The sequence below is a fragment of the Chaetodon trifascialis genome, chromosome 13 (genome assembly GCF_039877785.1).
Source record: "Chaetodon trifascialis isolate fChaTrf1 chromosome 13, fChaTrf1.hap1, whole genome shotgun sequence".
Taxonomy (NCBI): Eukaryota; Metazoa; Chordata; class Actinopteri; order Chaetodontiformes; family Chaetodontidae; genus Chaetodon; species Chaetodon trifascialis.
Window position 1 is genome coordinate 25,604,417 of NC_092068.1, and position 19,650 is coordinate 25,624,066.

At 47.1% G+C, this 19,650-nt stretch overlaps 1 protein-coding gene across 1 annotated transcript in view; it reads right to left on the reverse strand.

Moving 5' to 3' along the window:
• Positions 1–143: 143 nt before the first annotated feature.
• slc30a6 (solute carrier family 30 member 6) overlaps positions 144–19,650 on the reverse strand; it is a 45,066-nt gene continuing 25,559 nt past the window's right edge. Inside the window, exons 8-14 of the mRNA XM_070978108.1 lie at positions 18,141–18,235; positions 13,857–13,905; positions 6,394–6,513; positions 5,257–5,359; positions 5,119–5,166; positions 4,797–4,865; positions 144–1,962 (exon numbers count right to left, since the gene is read on the reverse strand). Of these exons, the coding sequence (XP_070834209.1) occupies positions 1,333–1,962; positions 4,797–4,865; positions 5,119–5,166; positions 5,257–5,359; positions 6,394–6,513; positions 13,857–13,905; positions 18,141–18,235 (1,114 nt within the window). The 3' untranslated portion in view covers positions 144–1,332. The remainder of the gene's footprint in view (positions 1,963–4,796; positions 4,866–5,118; positions 5,167–5,256; positions 5,360–6,393; positions 6,514–13,856; positions 13,906–18,140; positions 18,236–19,650) is intronic.

Genomic DNA, 19,650 nt, shown 5'->3' on the forward strand with positions numbered 1-19,650 from the left:
TCGACAACGAAGAAGCACAAAGATCAAGATTAGAGTATTTCCTTTTTCACTGCAGTCCAGGTTACAGAGGGGACGTCTGCCCGTCCCAGCAGGCGGCGGCAGAGACACAACAGAAGAAGAAATGAGGAGAAAAACCTGGACGTCAACTTTCACAACCTGTTTAATAACCAGACGCTCTTTTTGAATAAACACAGGGGGAACATGTCTCATTAGGGCCGATTGAAACGGCACTGAAAGGCACCAGAAACCTGCGAGGAAGGAACGACAGAGTAAGAATCACAAAGAAAAAGAAAAGTCAAATCCCTCGACAGACGTCTGCAGAGCTGCTGCGACTACGTGAAGGAAGCAAACACCTGTTAGTTCACGGGCTGCCATTTCTTCTTCTTCTTCTTCTGTGGTAGTAAATCAAATGTCTCTTTGGGTTTTTGTTCAACGTGTCCTCAGCAGCAGCTCTGCAGGCGAAACGGTGACACTGAGTTTATCTGGACAAACTTCACTGCAGAGGAAAAAAACAGTTTTATCCCAAATTTAATTTTAACTGGAAAAACAAAGTTTTAGAAAATGAGGCTTGCATGAAACAGAGGAGGGGACTTTCACCTACAAATGAAAACAGTCATATTTTGGTTTTAAATACAATGAATTCAAGTCAATAAAACATGTCGAGGCGACACTTTCCAGCTGATGCTTTTCAGCCGACTGCAGGAAGATTCAACACATTTCTGCCTGTTTTCTACATTTTCTCCCTAAATTTGGTCCAATAAGCTGTCTGAGTTACTTCTTTTCTCCTCACCTCTTCACCTTTGCCTGATCTCTCGTATATAATGCTCGACCACGACCCGGCTGTTGTCACCTGCGACCTTTGACCTGCTGTGACCTGGCTGCTTGTAACATTCTGCTGTGAATCTCTTTGGATTCTTGTTCTTTAAAAGCCTGAAATCTAAAATGTAACTGGAGTTTAATTGATTGTTGGACGATGTGTCCTCTGAAGTCTGGACACGCTGCTGTCTTACTGCCAGCCCCAGACGGACGCTGTTTCCCAACATCCAGACAAAGACATCCAGCCACAGGCAACCTTCTGGTCCTCTTGTCAACACAATAAATACCACAACACACTCACCATCTCTTCTAAAGTCAGGAGGCTCAAACTACAAGATCTGACAGCAAAACCTCACAGCATGAGCTTCGTCCTCTGGAGTTTCATCTCGTTGTCACACTGTCAGTTAATGTTGTCGTTCCTGCCGTCCAGCCTGGACATCAGACGTCTGGACTGAGCTGTGGACAAACTCGACCTTCAGCGTGAATCACAGTCTTTGAAAGGTGCTGAGTTCTGGTTCAGGGTCGGTACTGTCTGTACTGCGACTGTGAAGCCAGAGGGTTACTGGTTCCAAACCGCAGCGACTCCGTCGACCCTCCGAAGGCAGTTCTGTAGCTCTGAGTGGAGGGCGCCCCGGTCCCGCCCACACCCAGTCCGTAGCCCGCCCCCAGACCCTGCATGCCGAGTCCCAGCCCACCGCCGGGCCGCGCCAGCCCCTGGCTCAGCATCCCCGTGTAGGGTGAGGCTCCGTAGGCGAGTCCTAGGCCTCCGTAGGGCCTGTGAGTGTGGTGTCCCGGGGCGGGGAGGACCACCGGCTGCACGTTCCTCCCTGGGGTGTCAAAGGCGAACTCTGGAGGAGGGCTGCTGGGTTTGGAGGGCGTGGAGGTCAGCGGGTCCTGCTCTCCTGCCGAGGACAGCAGCAGAGGAGGCAGCGAGGAAGAGGAGAGGGCGGCGTAGCCTTCAGCTGGACCCAGAGGGGGAGCAGAGGCGGAGGAGGAGAGGGCCCCGGTGAGGAGCGGCCGGGTCCAGTCGTCCTTAAAGATCTGGACCGTCAAGGTGGAGACGAGCGGCAGCAGCCGGTTGGTGACGTGAGCCAGGACCAGCTGCTCGTTGGCATCGCGGCGGATTCGAACGTGGGCAGAGCCGGCCTGAAAGACGGAGGTGGAGAGGAGCAGAGAGGGCGGTGCAGGGGTACGAAACAGGAGGGGATGAGGAGGAGCAGATCAGGGACAGGGGGCACAAGGTCAATGAATAAGTGATGAAGATCGAGGTTCTCTTTCAAAGAAATGTGTTTTACCAAAACATGTCAGACAAATTTAAAAATGCAAATCACAGAATTCTCAGCTGAAACGTCTCGTGTGAAGACGCCACCAGACGGATTTTAAAGAATGAAACAAAGACAAAGAACGAGAGCTGAGAGCATCAAGACACAACTGCTGTCAGACTCCAACTGCATCTACAGAGCGACATGCTAACCTCCTACAGACTGAATGAAACACTGAAAAACAATCAAGTTCAAGTGACAATTACAAAAAACAAATCAAAATGACTCAATGACCTCCATCACAGCTCGCCGCGCCTCAACATTCGGCCTCACACTTCCAAATCTGAGCGAAAACACGAAACTGAGCTCTTCATTTTGTCCTTGTTTGCTAATTTCACTGTCCTCATGGGAATATTCAGACCTCAAAAGGACAGGACACACACACACACACACACACACACACACACACACACACACACACACACACACACACACACACACACACACACACACACACACACACACACACACACACACACACACACACACACACACACACACAGTTCCCGTGGGGCAGGAGTGCAGTCAGGGGGTCAAATCAGTTTGGACAGCTGCTCTGTTAGCAGTGGGCCAACAACCAACAGTTGTATAACTGCAGCCACATCAGTGACAACAACAGCAGCAGCAGCATCAATAGCATAAATAAAAACAACAACGCAGCATCAAGGCGGTGTAAACAGAGGAGGCTGCTCCACCTGCAGGCTGCAGGAGGTACAACTGCTACACACACGCATGCACACACACACACACACACACTCTGAATCTGAGGGTTAACTGAGTTAAAACAGAGTGTGTTCTGTGTTTTAAGTGTCCTGCATGTTTAGTGTCATTGAATTTAATCTATGAGCTCCAGGAAAAAATCCAGTTTCCTCTTATTTTTGGCCTCATGTTGAATAAGAGCAGGCGCAGCAGCAGTCTGAGACATCGAATGACGACTTCTCCAGAGAGGACTTTTGGACATGAACGTCGTGCTCTGACCTTTGACGGTCACACCTGTCTCACTGCAGGATGTCCGTCCTTTTCATTCCCTCTGTCACCTGGCTGCTCTCAGGTCCGACTGATCCTCAGCGTTTGTTACGGCTCGTCCTGTATCTGCAGATCTACTTCTCTTCTGTCCATCGTTTGTCCTCATGAAGGTGGACTGACGTCCTGCATCCTTTTCACTGGTTTCAGATGTGATTATGATAAACTGCTCTGTTTATTGCATCCCTGATGAAATCTTATGTTCTCTGTCTTTATGGTGTGTACGTACATCCTGTGAGGGACACTTCAGCCTGCAGTGTCTTGTACAGTCTGTACGAGTATCTGTACCACAACTGTCCAACATGAGGACAAACTGCCTGAATGTAACCTAATAGATGTTTCTGAAGCTTTCAGCCTCACACAAAGCGAACACATCAGAAGCTGCAGTGACCTCGAGTTGAGCTGTTTCCATCAAGAACGAACCTTCAGCTCAGTTAAATTAGCTAGAATGAGCAATAGTCAATGTGTGTGTGTGATTCTGACTCAGCCGACTTTCGGGGACCTATTCCAGACTAAGGGCCGGTTAATTGGGGGTGGATTGTCCAATTAGGAACAAAAGCCTCGGCCCCAATTGGAAAAAAACAGATTTTTGGGTGAGTGATTAAAGGACCACTGTTTAGGATTTAGTCAGCGTTGGCTTTGTCTGTTCTGGGCTACTGTAGAAACATGGTGGACTCCTTGGAGGAGGACCTGCTCCCTCTGGAGATCTTAGGAGCTCATAAATTCATGAAAACATAATGATCGTTATTTTCAGGACCTTTAAGGTAAGGGATAGGGCAGGAAATTAATGGAAGTCTATGAGGACGTTTTGGAAACTGAGGACATTTTGGCTGGTCCTCACTTTGGGACAGACCTTCAAAGGACTGTTTGAAGGTTCAGACTTGGTTTTAAGGTTGAGTTGTAATTAGGTATAGGTTAGGGGGAGGATGAGGATGAGGCCTTCAGCTGTGATGGTTAAAGTTTGAGGAAGGGGCTGCGAATGCACAATATGAATGATGGTCCCCACAAGGATAGAAGTACAAATATCTGTGTGTGTGTGTGTTTCCAAGGACCTGAGCCGCCCTGAAAGCCGGCAGGGCTCGTTTGTCATCGCTGCTACAACAACAACAACAACAACAACAACAACAACAACAACAACAGTGTTCCCTCCCAAAACGACAGAGACACAGAAAGACAGACAGAGAGAGAGAGACAGAGAGACAGAGACACACAGAGAGAGAATGTCTGCATGAATGACTTGCTCCTTCTCCTCGTCTGGATGAACAAATCCCTGCAGATCGTCACTCTGAGCCGACGAATGACGGAGGAGGGAGGAGAAATCTCAAAACAAACAGAGACGAGCAAAACAAACAAACTACCAGGAGGACGGGAGGAATAAACGAGCGAAGACGATAAGGACGGAACAACATGAAACCAAGGAGTTAAGATGAAGGGACGCAGGCAGCAGGTGGAAATCAACACTGGCACTGGCTGAAGTCCAGGACCCCAAACAGCCTCAGGTGTCAGTTAACTGATTCATGCTAAAACAGCTGAAAACAACTGAACTGTCTGTTTGTTTGTTTCTGTTTGTTCTAACATACAAACACGTAACAGAAATAAAAAGCTTTTCTTTCGTTCCTCAGCTAAGATGCGTACCAGAGATCCGAAGCCGACGGTCCAGAAGTGCTCGTTGCGAACCTCCAGCACTCCGTCCAGAGTCGACACCTGATTGGACACAAAGAGGAACAATTAACCAATCAGTGAATCAGTCCATTATAAACGTGACAGGCTGCTCGTTGAAAATAAAGCCTAAATTGAAGCGATATAAGAAATTTCCATCTCATATATTTCTTTCTGACTTTAATTGGTTTTCAGAAACGGAGCCTGAAGGCTGAAAAATGAAGAATTTGCGGCTGAATTAAACGTGAAATCAGCCCCACATGTCGTTGATGATCACAGATTTGTCTCTGTCTCTCACCTCTCTGAGCAGTTTGTCCAGCTGGCCAATGATGTGGGACGGAGTGGTCTGTCAATGAGAGACGACACGTTCAATAAAGTTTTTCATTGTTGCCAAATGTGGGTGCAGGGCGAGCAGAGAAAGACGAGCTGGTCTCACCTGCAGCAGCACTTTGCCGCTGTAGACGCTCATGGGATACATGGTGCCAAAGGTCATGAGAGCGATGGCGACCGCCGACGCCGTGTCCACCGCGTTGTAGTTACTGAGAAACACAGAGCAAAGGACGACAATGTGAAAGCTGTCCAACAAGGATGAAATGAATGAAATCCAGGTCAGACCTTCTGTTCGTCTCATGTTTTTAAGGCGGTAACAGGCCGACTTCAGGCCTTCATGAGGAAACGAGTCGACAGCTTCATGATTTCTGGTGAAGACAGACTTCTGATCTTTCTTCACCAAAAACACGAGTGTTTACTTTTTATGTTTGAGAAAACAATCAGCACAGAGCCCATTTCTAAGCTTTTTAATCTCATCACATGATCCTCCTCAGCAGATGGAGTCTGCCAAGTTGTCATGAACAGCAGATTTTCTGAACACTTGAAGGATTTCTCCTTCACGTCGGCCACAGAACTGATTAAGATCACGCAACGCGACGAGAAGCTCCGGAGCAGCTAATCAATGCACCTCATGGTGAGCTCGTTTCCTCTGCTGCTTCCTCTCAACTCAAGCTTTTAAACCAAAATGCTCAGAATAATGTAGAAATTTGAAGCTCATGTGATCCGACTGAACGGCTATAAAACTTGTGATGAGCTCAAGAATTAACTTCAACTGGAGGAAATGTTGATGCATCCAATCACTGATTTACTCAACGTCACTGATGTCATTACGGAAATCTGTCTGTCGTCCACTTAACTGGTGCTGTTGAAGACATTTTGTCCTTCTGCAGACTCTGTCCTCGTGGAAGCATCGAGGAACTCCTGCGTTTTCATATTTTTATCATCAGCACTCTAAATGATTCAAGGAACAAGACTCGGTCGCTTCACTTTTGCCATCAATTTAAAAGATCTGAGTCTCATTTCCTGTCCCGTCTCTGCATGTTCTTTCCTCTGTGGAGATTCTGCATCAGGCCACGTTTTAAATTCAGTGCAGATAAAGATCGGGACGGTTTAGAGCAGCGAGAGGGAATTTCCAGCAGCAGCGATGGAAACGTGACATCAGCGCACACGAGAAAGCAGCGATGCTCTCAACCCGCTGGCTGAACAGTGGCGGACGGCGCCGCAGAGGGACGTGAATGCTTACTTGATTTCTATGAGCATGTAGGTGATGCAGAGGGAAAGGGCTCCTGCCATGTTGATCAGCACAAACGGGTTCATGCGAGGCAGCAGCACGCTGCTGAGACCTGGAATGATGCCACACAAACTGTACACACACACACAAACAAACAAACACAAATAAAACAGGATTAGTGTACGTGATCGCCGGCAGATTTCCACACGACATCGACGCCAAATGTTTCCGCTGCGAGAATAAGAAACAAACCAAATGAAAGAGTTTCATCATGAAGAGTTTCTGCTTTCACTGAATTTCACTGTTTTCATCCAACCAGCCTGAAACACGTCACACAGAGACAGAACACGGATTAACATGTTTGAGATGAGCTTAAACTCAAAGCACGTTTACCATCAGCAAATGAATAAATAAGCATCAACAATATGTAGAAAACATCAGATTAACAGCAGGCTCCTCCTCTCTGCAGGCTGCTGCTGCTGAACAGTGAAAGCAGGATTTCAATAAGAGAAATTCACAGGAAAGTTATAAAACTACAACTTTTTCTGCTCAGGTTTAAAAATGAACCCTTTCAAACAATAATGTTTTGAATTTCAACTCTAAAAAGGGCCTTTAAGCCCTCAGCGCTAACAGACTTGAGCGTCCACTTCATTAGGTACAGCTCGCTGAGACGAGTGCAGTCGAATCGTCCCTTCACGACGGCTCAGTTTTTGTTTTAAAGAGGTGTTGGTTCAACGTTTGGGAGGCTGCGCTTTCTAACTGAGTGTGTCTACAGATTCTCCGGGACAGAGTGCTGGAGCTCAGTGACGTTTGTGCTTTTGTCCGTCGGTTTATTTCACTCTTGTTTCTGATTCGACGTCAGTGACGTCTACTCTACCCTGACTGAGTCAAACAATCCTGAAATAATAGGAGGTGGATTCATGTTTCAGCTGCAGGGGTCTGTTTCCTCTCTAAGCTGGAGCTTCCCGGCCTTCACGCTGGTCTTTGGGATTAGGCCTTTAACCCGATCACGCCGTCATAATGGACTTTAGGGGACTTGAACTGGAGTTGATGGGATCATTCCTGTTTTGCTTCATGTTATGTTGCTCTAAGGTCTAAGACAGCAGTTTAAGCTCCGACAAACCTCTTCAACATGCAGTTGTTCGGCAGAAACACTGCAGGTAATTATCCCTCACAGCTCATGGATCAGCTCATAATCCAAAGGCACCAATCTCTTCCATCCCTTCTCCTCCTCACTCCTTCATCTGGAGCTCACAGTCACAAATAAAGTGTTTTACTCTGTTTTTAAGGCCTGAATGAAGAGATAAAGAATAGTTATTTGCTCTAAACATGTTAAATGTTCTCAGTCATGATGGGCTGGTTCTTATTTATTTTTGTGACTTTCAACAGAGGTCAAAGGTCAGAGTGATCTGTGGAGGAGCTGAGGGTTCAGCATCTCAAAGACACTTCAGTAGGAAGTGATGTCGTTCAGTGTGGTCTGACAACGTGGCGTGGTGCAGCATGACGGGACGCATGAGGACGCAGCGTGGCGTGGCGTCATGATGTAGCATCACGGGACACGGTGTGATGTGATGAGGGCGGTTTTAACAGCCGCGGCGAGCTCTGGATGTTGGGGCTGAGAAGCAGACTTAATCAGCAGGACTGTTAGCTTAACTGAACGAGGACACTGAGGACAAGTCAATAACTCCTCGTCCGTCAACGCAGACAAAACAGAACCTGTGATTTTTTTGTTTTGTTTTTTAAAGGCTCAACATGAATGATTATCGTGCTTAAGATGCACAACGTGTGGAGAAGACCGTGCCTTTAAACCAATTCATCAAAACAAACAAACAAACAAACAAAACATACTTGCAGTTTGTTTTCATCTTGTTTTCTCATGTAAGAGCTGCAGACAGAAGTCTATGTTTGGGATGTGAGTGGCTGTTGCTACTTTTCTGAATTTCCCTCTTGCATATAATAATAAATGATGCAGCTGACAAGAGCAAAGACTCTTGGCCCGGGTTAGTCCTGTTTGGCCCCGTTTGGCCCTGCAGGGAAACCAACCATTCAGCCTCAATCATTCAGCCGATTCCCCAAAACCCCAAACAGAGGCGACCCCGTTCGCTCTCTGAGTAACGCACCGGCCCACCCGGTGTTCCTGGAACTGATTAACGGGTCAATGAACACGTCCCCGGGCGGATCGGCCCCGTGCCGAGTGTCAGATTGAATTTCTAATACGTCAAAGGCCGACGCTCTGAAGCCGCCGCAGCCGATGGCGTCGAGCGCTGTCACAAACATGAGGAGGAGCGCGGCGGCCGGGCGCCGCAAGGTGTTTGTCATTAGATAATGTTTAAAAACACAACAGTGACATGGATGTCAAAACGTAATTAACATCAGACGTTCAGAGTCGCATGTTGGCCACAGGCAGGACTTTCATCAAACTGGGAAAGCAGACGAGGAGACGAAGAGGAAAAAAGGAGAAGACTGATTGGATGCATGCGCGGTTATGAACGTTTTTCACTGGCCATCGCTTCGTTCAGCCCTGACAAGTCAAACGTGTTATTCCCAGAATACGGTCCAGCTCAGCTTTAATGAGTGAACCTGGAGAGCGTCTCGTTAAGACGGACAGCAGAGACGGACAGCAGAGAGGGACAGCAGGAGACGGATGGCAGAGAGGGACAGCAGAGAGGGACAGCAGAGACGGACGGCAGAGAGGGACAGCAGAGACGGACGGCAGAGAGGGACAGCAGAGACGGATGGCAGAGAGGGACAGCAGAGAGGGACAGCAGAGACGGATGGCAGAGAGGGACAGCAGAGACGGACGGCAGAGAGGGACAGCAGAGACGGATGGCAGAGAGGGACAGCAGAGACGGACGGCAGTGATGTCATTCAAGACAGATCCCACAGCGGCTCCTCAGACGCTGAGTGACAGCGGCTGCCATGATGTTGCTGCGACGTACGAGCGCAGGTTGTGAATCACCGCTGGACGCTGTGGCTTCATAACAAACACACAGCGTCAGTCAGTCAAAGTCAGCGATGACTCACAGCATGTGGACCACCGGGTCCAACGCCAGATTCTCTCCCTGCAGGACGTTTGTGCTGAAAATACGGTTTCATGTTAAATTCTGCAGCCTCACAAACATCCGTTCATCTCTGCTAATAACTGACGAGGGTCACGCAGAAAGAAAGAAAGAAAGAAAGAAAGAAAGAAAGAAAGAAAGAAAGAAAGAAAGAAAGAAAAGGAAAGTGGAGAGTTGGGGATGAGATTGACAATCCCAGCAATCCCATAATCCCTCCTGATGCATTGATATAATTTGACATGTGACCTTGTGTGTGTGTGTGTGTGTGTGTGTGTGTGTGTGTGTGTGTGTGTGTGTGTGTGTGTGTGTGTGTTAATCCAGACACGTTGCAGACAGAGAGCGACGGATTAGAGCAGAGACAAACAAACACTTGATACTCCGTCAGCTCTGAACTGGACTCCATAATGAACTGAGGACACAAAACCGAACCGCCGGCGTCCACGTCAACAGCGTTTAGCGACACCCGTTCACACCTGGTTTTAAAACACAATCTGGTTGAGGAAAAACGCATGTTAATGTATTAAGGTGTACATGTGTGACCACATCTGGATCTCAGGTGGATGTAAACACAATCCCCACAACACGCTGACACCTGAACACAACATACAAACACTGTTGTTCAAATGTGGAGAACGAGCCGAACGACTCTACGTCAGAAGACGTGTTATTCAGCAGAACTGAAAAAATGAAAGCAGCGGAGGTGAAGTGATGACAGACAGAGAGAAACAACTGAGCTCGTCTGCTGATCTGCTGCTAACGAAGCACACACACGACCGAGTTTAAGTTCAGCCTGAACGTTAGCACTGCGACACACCAGGACTAACTGACATTTTTACACAAAGAAAGGAAAAACTGGACGTTTTACATTTGCTGAATCTAAAAGAGGGGATCAATAATTAGGAATCTGTCGTAGACGACATTTCATAAAGATTATAAGGTTTCCTCAAACTCAACAAGTCACAAAACTCTGATTTTTAAAGGGAGTCTGTGGCTGATTTTCTGCCACCTCACAGTATGACAGGTACAATCAGGTGACAGTGAAACAGATGTTTAGGAGCTGAGAGGATCAATGCAGCTAATAAAGACTTTAAATCAAGTCATCTCAAAGCCTGACCGTGTCAGATATGCAATGTTTGTCCTCTCAGTCCACCAGAAAGAGCAGATAAAGTGCCAACAGTTCAGTGTTTGGACACAAATATTAACATTCGCTCTGAATCAAACAACCAGTTTATCTGCGCTTTACTGCCAGCAGCTGGAGAGGAGCAGCAGAGCATGATGGGACACACCGAGCTCTGAATGACACGTCCAAGCAGTGTTATGTAAAGTGAGCGTCGAGAGCCTTTTAGGACGGACCGTCAGTAACACAAAGACGTGGATTTACTGCACCAGCATCGTTTCTGCAGGGTCGTTCATCACCGAACCACAAACTGACGTGGGACTGAAACACAGGTGGAAGCAGAAGAAGAAGAGGGGGCCATAAACTGGACGCGTTTGGGATTTTATGTGGATAAACGGTTAATGGGCGCCACTTATATCGCACTTTTCTGGTCTACTGAACACACATTAACACATTCACACACCGACAGCAGAGCCGTCAGGAGCACGGTGGGCGGAGGCGGGTCTCATCTTACATTTAGGGAATTCCAAAATACCTGAACTGTGTACAAATACTTTGATTTCTTTTTGCATCAAAGTGACGAGATGAGAACCAGGATCAGGATTTGATACGGAGGCAAAATTTCTCTTTCTATTTCTGTCATACAGTTTTTTTTAAATATCTGTCTCCCCCCTCTCCCCACCGGCAACTTTCACAGACAACACACACACACACACACACACACACACACACACACACACACACACACACACACACACACACACACACACACACACACACACACACACACACACACACACACACACACACACACACACACACACACACACACTCAGGCCTCTGGCTGGTGAGGCCGACAGAGCAGCAGGCTTTATATAACCCAGTTGGCCCCCAGACCCTGCTGGGGTTAAGTAGGGACAGACTATTACAACACAGACAGTAACACACACTAACACAGGGAAGAAAAGCCACACACACACACACACACACACACACACGCAGACACAAAGTGCGCGTATGAAGGCGTACAAACATCTCTCTCCATCTCACACACACGCACACACAAACACACGCTCACGCACGCTGACTGGAAACTAGGCTGGGACGTCCTGTTCATTTCTGCCCTCTCAGCCAATCACAGCTCAGTTCTGCTGCACAACTCTCCAGGCTGTCGCCCCGAGTAACCTGCACCAACTGAGCTGCTGACTGTGTGTGTACGTGCGTGCGTGTGTGTAGACTTCACCCACTTCATGTGGGAATACACAGTGGGATGTAATATTCATCACAGCGGTCGACACTGAGCATCAGTCTGCTCTGGAGTCGGGCGAGCTGTTGCTCGTGTTGAACGACGGCACTGTTGTGTGTTATTGGTACAAACTGACCAATCAGGATGGATTACGAGCCTGATGTAAGCGTGACTGAGTGTTTCAGAAACATGCATGAAACTTTTTGGGGTCTACAGACGATGGTCATTCATGCAGTAGTCATTCAGCTCTGAGGGAAAGAGTGACGCCTTGTCTGATGAAGGTGGCGGTAGCGGCATCTTCTTGGCTCCTAACGAGAAAGACGTTTCATCTGACAGACTGCACGCTGAAAGAGGTCTGCTCTGACCTGAAAGACCGTAAGCTGTGACCAATCAGAGACCAAAGACCAGCACGTGTCCTGAGGGGACGTTTTACAGGTGAAGACTGGACGCTTCAGAGCTCTCCGGTGGACAAACTGTCTCTAAAGGACCTCAAACATGCAGGATGGCTGTAGGCGACACTATGACATCACTGATGACTTAAAATCTATATCAGTAAATCAATATCCAGGACAAACTGTTCGATGTTATCGTGGGTAGAAGAGACCATCAAAGTCAAAAACCAGTTTCAGGCGTTTTTCTCCCCAACTGGTCTAAAAACCTGCAGGAACCAGAGAACCTCTGCGGTTCTCCAGTCAAACATTTTGCATCGACAGAATTTAAGAGATTTTCAATTTTGGTGCAAAGTATCAGCTTCCAGCAGCAGATATCAGGTGTCAGAAACTCAGACACACAGCGCAGCCTCAGATCAGCAGGAAGAGATCTGTGTTTACTGAGACGAGGCCCAGGAACCAGGAGAACCGAACAATTACAGAACACACCGAAAAATGATGAGGAGCAAAAAACACAGAGATGATGATGGAGCGATCAGCTGACAGCGATCAGTCAGCTGACAGCGATCAGTCAGTCATGGATAAAGTGTCATTTTACCAAACGATCAGTCTGATAGCAGAGACCTGCGACCTTTGACCCTTGAACCCAGGTCAACAGGAGGAAGCTGGGCAGGCTGTGTGTGTCTCATGTCACTGTGCTCCAGCAGTGTAATAAGTACATTTTACTTGACTTGAGTATTTCTGTTTCATGCTGCTTTAAACTTCTATTCTACTACATTTGTGTGACAGCTTCAGTTACCAGTTAACTTTCAGATTCCTCCCTGTCCAGTGAAAAGCTCGTATCTCCAGATGTGTTGAATGTTTGTGCTGAACTGAAGGATGAAGAGTTCCTTCGTGTCTTCTTCAGCTCAATAAACTCTTTAAAAAGCCTCTTGGATCAGCCGAAAATGCATCGTCACAAAGCTGACAACAGCCTGTTTTTCTGAGCTCGGCAGCCTTTTTGGAGATACATGGATCTCATCACAAACATATGATGCATCGCTGTAGATTAAAGCAGCCGACAGGATATGAAGGAGTTCAATGAGCTCCAGCTGAAACATCGACAGCAGTAAAAACACGTGAACGCAGCAGGATCATGAATCCACAAACAGCAGAGAGAAACACACCGAGTACTTTTACTTCTGATACTTACTTACTTACGTATTTGCATACATACTTTTACGTACGTCAGGCTCTGAATGCAGGATTTTTACTTGCCGTGCAGTATTTTGTACTCTTTGGGAATCAACAATAAATCTGATCTGATCTGTTTCTGAGAAGCTCGATCGATGAGCCGACGTGACCCTGTGACCTCACAGGAAGTCCATATGTGCTGTGTGCACACACAGACACACTGTAAGCAGGATGGACACTTTCACCACCGTCAGGAGAGCGTGTGTGTGTGCGTGTGTGCGTGTGTGTGTGTGCGTGTGTGTGTGTGTGTGCGTGTTGAGTCAGTGAAAGTGGATCCTTCCGGTTCCTACCTGAGAGTGAAATCTGCTGATTAAGGTCGAGAGAGAGAGAGAGGGAGACAGAAAGTGACGGACAGAAAACCAGAGAGACGAGGGACGAGAGAAAGAGAGGAGCAGAGAGGAGCGATGATGAAGTGATGAAGGTGTTCTTACCTTCGACTCAGATCTGCCACATGTTCCTGAAGCCAACTGCTGCTGGCCGCTAGAGACAGAGAGACAGAGAGACAGAGGATGTTCAGGTTTCTATCAGCTGCCTGCAGTAAATGAAGGACCTGGTTTCAATAATCAGGGTGTTCTGAAGTTTCAGGTCCATCAATATGCAGTAAACGTCTGCACTCAGTCACTGAAGTCATCCATCTTTAATCCACAGTCAGTCTCTTTCTTAACACTGGCTGTTTTATGTGAGCGTCGCCACAAACTGCAGCACAACGTTAACAACATGGTTCTTCTTTTCTCCTGAATACTGTTAACGCTGCAACCATCAAAGATCTCTTTTCATCAATCAATTAGTTTAGTTCTAGTTTGATTAGTTTAGTTAAAAAGAGAGTCAGATTTTCTTAACATAACTTGTTTTGTGTGACCAATAATCTGAGAGAAAAGAGGACAATCATCAAATCTGAACATCTGGAAACAGAAAGATTACTTGAGTTTTGATCAAGTGATCGATTATCAAACAGCTGATGAAGGAAACTTTCTGCCACGACAGAAGCCGTGTGGACAATCATCCCCTCAGGCTTCAGTCTCAGAGGCTACACGCTGCTGTGAGACGTTCAGTTTCAGACGGAGTCGAGGACAGAAACATCGTTTTTAGTTCAATGCTGCTGAAATATTAAGAAGCACAGCTGTCTCGTGTCCCTCCTTCAGCTCCGTCCTATAGATTCCATCTTCATCTTCATCATCTGCGGTTTGTCAAACCACCTCACAACCTGCAGCATTAAGACACTGAATATCCTGAATGTGTGAGCGCCGCTGACATTTCTGCTCAGACGTCTTATTTTTGGACCCGAGCGCTGATCAAACTGAAGCAGAGGCGAGCCGCGAGCAGACGACCTCTCCGCCGTGACGAGGGATAAAAATACGATGGCGTATCGCCCACTCGTCTTTAAAAAAAGATAAGCGCTCTCGCTCGGCTGCGTCGTCCCACCTTTAATGTCTGAGGACAGAGCGAGGCCCGGAGGCTCGGCGTCGGGTCAAAGGCCCTTCACATCCCATCCCGCTCAGACCTGTGTGTGCGTGTGTGTGTGTGCGCGCAGGCGTGTGTGTGGGGGGGGTTTGTTTGTTTTGCTAGCAGGGTGAGTCAGTCTAAACAAACATTTTAATGGAGTGACTTATTTATGATCTGTGTGTACGAGGAGGACGTAGGATGAGTGTGAGTGTGAGTGTGTTTGTGTGTGTTGGCATGTCTCTCTGCCCGCCTGGCCCTCTGGCACACTACATTACCACTGTCTGGAACATTGTTGCGTAACGCACTTTCAGTCTCGCTCCACTGTGTGTGTGTGTGTGTGTGTGTGTGTGTGTGTGTGTAATGAGCGAGAGATATTGTGTGTTTTGGCAAAGTTAAGTGCCTGTGTGTGTTTATGTGTGTGTAGTTTCACCCCCCTCCCACTCCAAAATGTCAGATGTTAAGTGATGTTGAGACTGCTCCGAATGCAAGAGCAGACAGCTGACACACACACACACACACACACACACACACACACACACACACACACACACACACACACACACACACACACACACACACACACACACACACACACACACACACACACACACACACTCTCTCTCTCTGACCTCATTCATCAGTAGACTGTTCATACAGATAGTGAGTCAGCCTGAGAGGAGAGGAGAGGAGAGGAGAGGAGAGGAGAGGAGAGGAGAGGAGAGGAGAGGAGGAAATAAAAAAGAGGAGGAAATGAGAGAAAGGAGGAGAGAGGATGAAACAGGGAAGGGAAAGGAGAAAATGAGAGACAAGAACAAAACGGGGAGAGGAGATGGGAGGAGGGGAGGAAATGGAAAGGGGAGAGGAGGAAACGGGGAGGAGAGAGGAGGAAATGCAGGGGCGGAGGGGAATGCAAAACAAGGGAAAGGAGGGGAGAGGCTGAAATGGTGAGAGGAGAGGAAAGGGGGGAACTGGCGAGGTGAGACTGAAAATGTGCAGAGACAAACACAGGAGAGGAGGAAGCAAGAGAGGAGGGGAGGAAGCAAGACGGGAGAGGAGGAAACAAGAGAGGAGAGGAGGAAGCAAGAGAGGAGAGGAGGAAGCAAGAGAGGAGAGGAGGAAGCAAGAGAGGAGAGATGAGTAAGTTAAGAGAAGATGAAAGATGAGGATCTTTCACATCTGTCACTCCTCTTTCTCACCTCCTTCATCTCCTGACCCTCCATATTGTCTTTAACAATTTGAATTTGTTTCTTTGTCTGGGTGGAATTGATGGGGAGGAGATAAAAAGGAGAAAAAGGAGAGAGGAAGGAAGGAGAGAGGAGGGATGAGAAGAGGAAGGAGGAGAAGTTAGAGGCAGAGGAGTGTGAAAGTGGAAGGATGGATCACTGGATGGGGGTGTTTTACACCAGATTACACTCTCCTCTCCTCCTCCACCTTTCTCTCCTCACTCTCTCCTCTTTTCCTCCTTTTCCTCCTTTGCTCCTAAAACAGTGTCTGAACGTGTGACTGATGAACGGCTGCACAACTGTTTCTGCGGACATGTTCGTTTGCATGTTTCTACACAAGTGTGCGTACAGGTACACGTGTGTGTGTGTGTGTGTGTGTGTGATTGAGGCTGCAGTCTGTATGGTTGTATGTTCAAGTGTGTCTGCATTAACAGTGAGGTTAATATGTCACGGGGTCGACACCGGCCAGGCCTGCCCTCCCACTCTGACTCTGACTCTCACTCTGTGTGTGTGTGTGTGTGTGTGTGTGTGTGTGTGTGTGTGTGTGTGTGTGTGTGTGTGTGTGTGTGTGTGTGTGTGTGTGTGTGTGTGTGTGTGTGTGTGTGTGACCTATAACTTGTCTTGTCTATAACTGTCTTACATACAGTTTGTATGTTGTGTGTTTACACGTGAAGGCGTCCCTCTGATGAGCTCCTGCAGATGTACACGTGACGCAGGTGAGTGTTTGTTCTGTTTGTATCCATACTTGTGAGGACAGGACGTCTTTAGAAACTGATCAATGTGTGAAATCATCGGTTTGTCTGATGTTTATTTGATGTTTACAGACATGTGGTCTGTTGCAGGCTGTTTGCAGGCTGAGGATGAGCATCTGTGTTTTGATTTTCAGCTCTTCATACTGAGAGCGAAGGTGTTGATTCATTATCTGTTCATCAGGTTTCCTCGTTAGAACATTCATCTTGTATGAATTTGTCTGCCTGACATTAAAAATAAGCCGTGTTGTGAAAAGCACAAACATGAGCTTGAATGGCACCAAATGAGTCAAAGGGAAGCCAAACTGGTCATTATGGTCGGAGGTTTGGTGAACGTCTGTCCCGATGAGATAATGGAGCGCTGCCTTCACTGTTCCATCCTTTCATCCTCGGCGTCGGGCTCGACTGCGGCAACGGCAAAAGCTGCTCGCTTAAGTTTAAAAATAAAATGAACGCGGTCATAAATATCCAAAAGATGTTCATCGTGTCCTGATGTGCTGCAGAGCTTAAAGAAGCTGATCAGAATCAGGCAGAAGCCGATCAGCTTTCGTCTCTTTCTGGAAACACTGAAATGGAAAAGTGCCTTTCCTCAGCTGGAGCCTTTTATTCAATCAATCAATGAGTCTGTAAACAGTCTGATCAACAACAGCCTTCATCACTTAACTCAATTCAGTAATGAAGGAACAAGCCAAAGACTCTCTATCTCTGAACAACTCATCAAAAACAGTTGACGTTTTAATGAAATCGATCATTAGTTTGAGCCATCGAGGACACAAACGTCAGGACGTCACATGTTTGTCCTGAATCCAGTTCAGTGAATCTGCAGTGTTGCATGTTAACTCTCAGTCATATTTCCTGTCCCTCTGTGCTGCTAAACGCCCCCAAAATAATCTTTTGAAATTCATTTGAAAAACATATATTGTCATATTTTGAGACCAAACAACTGTTTGGTTTTATAACTTACTGATTTCTGCAATTAGGAAGGGACTAACCTCTGATCCCACGGCTGCCATTTGTGATTTATTTACTGACAAAACAGTGAGCCAGCATTTCATTTTACTTCAGTAATCCCCCAAAATATAACAAAAGCCAAATTGTCCCTGTTCCCCAGTGAGGGGGAGGATTACCAGACCTCAACAGTCCAGAGGAGAAACCCAAAACACACAAAACTCACTAAATCCACACTGCGCTTAGAAAACACAGCGGGAAAAATCAGGTATGATGGTGTTTGTGACATCGCTCCAGTAAGAGCACACAGCGGGATGAACTGGGTTAACTGGGAGAGGCGGGTGGACTGTACCTTCTGAGACGTAGGAGAATGGTTTGTTCCTGACAGACAGCAGAGTCAACAGGTTGAAGAAGAGAGCGACGAACGTCCCGACCAACAGACGACCGCTGCAGGGAGACAGAGACAGACTGGATGACACACAGGAGGACATCTTCGACCCAGAGACAGACGCCGAGCAGGCTCGTCTCAGTCAGCTGATAAGAGCGTGGATCAAAGCTCATGTGAACGTGTGTGTGAGCGCAGTGCATTGTGGGACAGGCTCAGAGGGAACCACATGATGTCGTCTCTGTCACGGTTTACAAAACAACATTTAAACCTCATGGAAGAAAACCTATATAAATAAAACACAGTCCAGTTCATCAGAAGCTTCGGCTGTGACCTCCATAACAAAGCTTCACTTCACACATTTCAAAGAAAACGCTGTCGTATTGATCTGCGACAGCTGTACAGGCGTACCTAATAAAGTGGCCACTGAGTGTACAGTACAAAGCCATGAGCATTTAATGTTTCTGCCCTGAAAGTTTGTCTTTGCTGTATCAATAACCTCCAGAATTATAATAATTATTGGATTTAAAAAGAAGTTAGAAGAATGTTTATCTATTTTCCCACGTTTTTATGACTGATGGAGACAGTCATTTCTGGTCGGGCACTGAGTGGGAGTGCTGAAGGTGTCGTCCCTCCATTGAGCACCGTCAGTGTACGTCCACTTAAAGAGACGCTCAGACTGTTCGGGAAGTGTCTGAAACATTACAGAAAGAACGTCCACAGAGACGGAGAGGAAGAGAAAGATCCTTCTGAACAGAAACAGCTGCTTCGTCGCTCTCGCCAAAGCCACCAGACTCCATTCACAGAAACAGTCGTTTTATCATCTTTATTCAAACTCACAGACACAAAATAAAACTCACCAAACCGTCCTGATTCGTCTTTCACTGTTCCAACTCGACTTTGATCAAATTAAACCGTGAATTCAGCAACAACAACTATCTGACCTGCTCAGTTTATATGCCAGACGCATTCAACAGGCTAAATGACGTGAATCTGTGTGCGTCTCCATCACGAAGCCGATCACGAAAAACTCACTTTAAACTCCTGTCAAATGTTGACACGAAGATTTTGGACATTTTTGGATACAAAACAGTTTCAGGACAGAAAACATTTGTCTCCAGCTTTTAAATGATCGTTTAAGTAAACCGAACAGACACAGAATACAGATCACACACACACACACACACACACACACACACACACACACACACACACACACACACACACACACACACACACACACTCACACACACTCACACACACACACACAGCTGTACTCTCCAATACACTAATCACATGGGACAATCCATTTAAGAGCCTAAAAATTGGTCCAAACAATCAGCGGGAGACGAAGAGCTGCCCGACGGTGAGCCACAATAACTGGGTGTTAAACCCCCCCCCCCCAGCCCCCACCCCCTCTTCTGCTCAGAAGTGAGAGATGTGAGTGTCTGTCATGGAGAGACGCCGCTAACCGGAG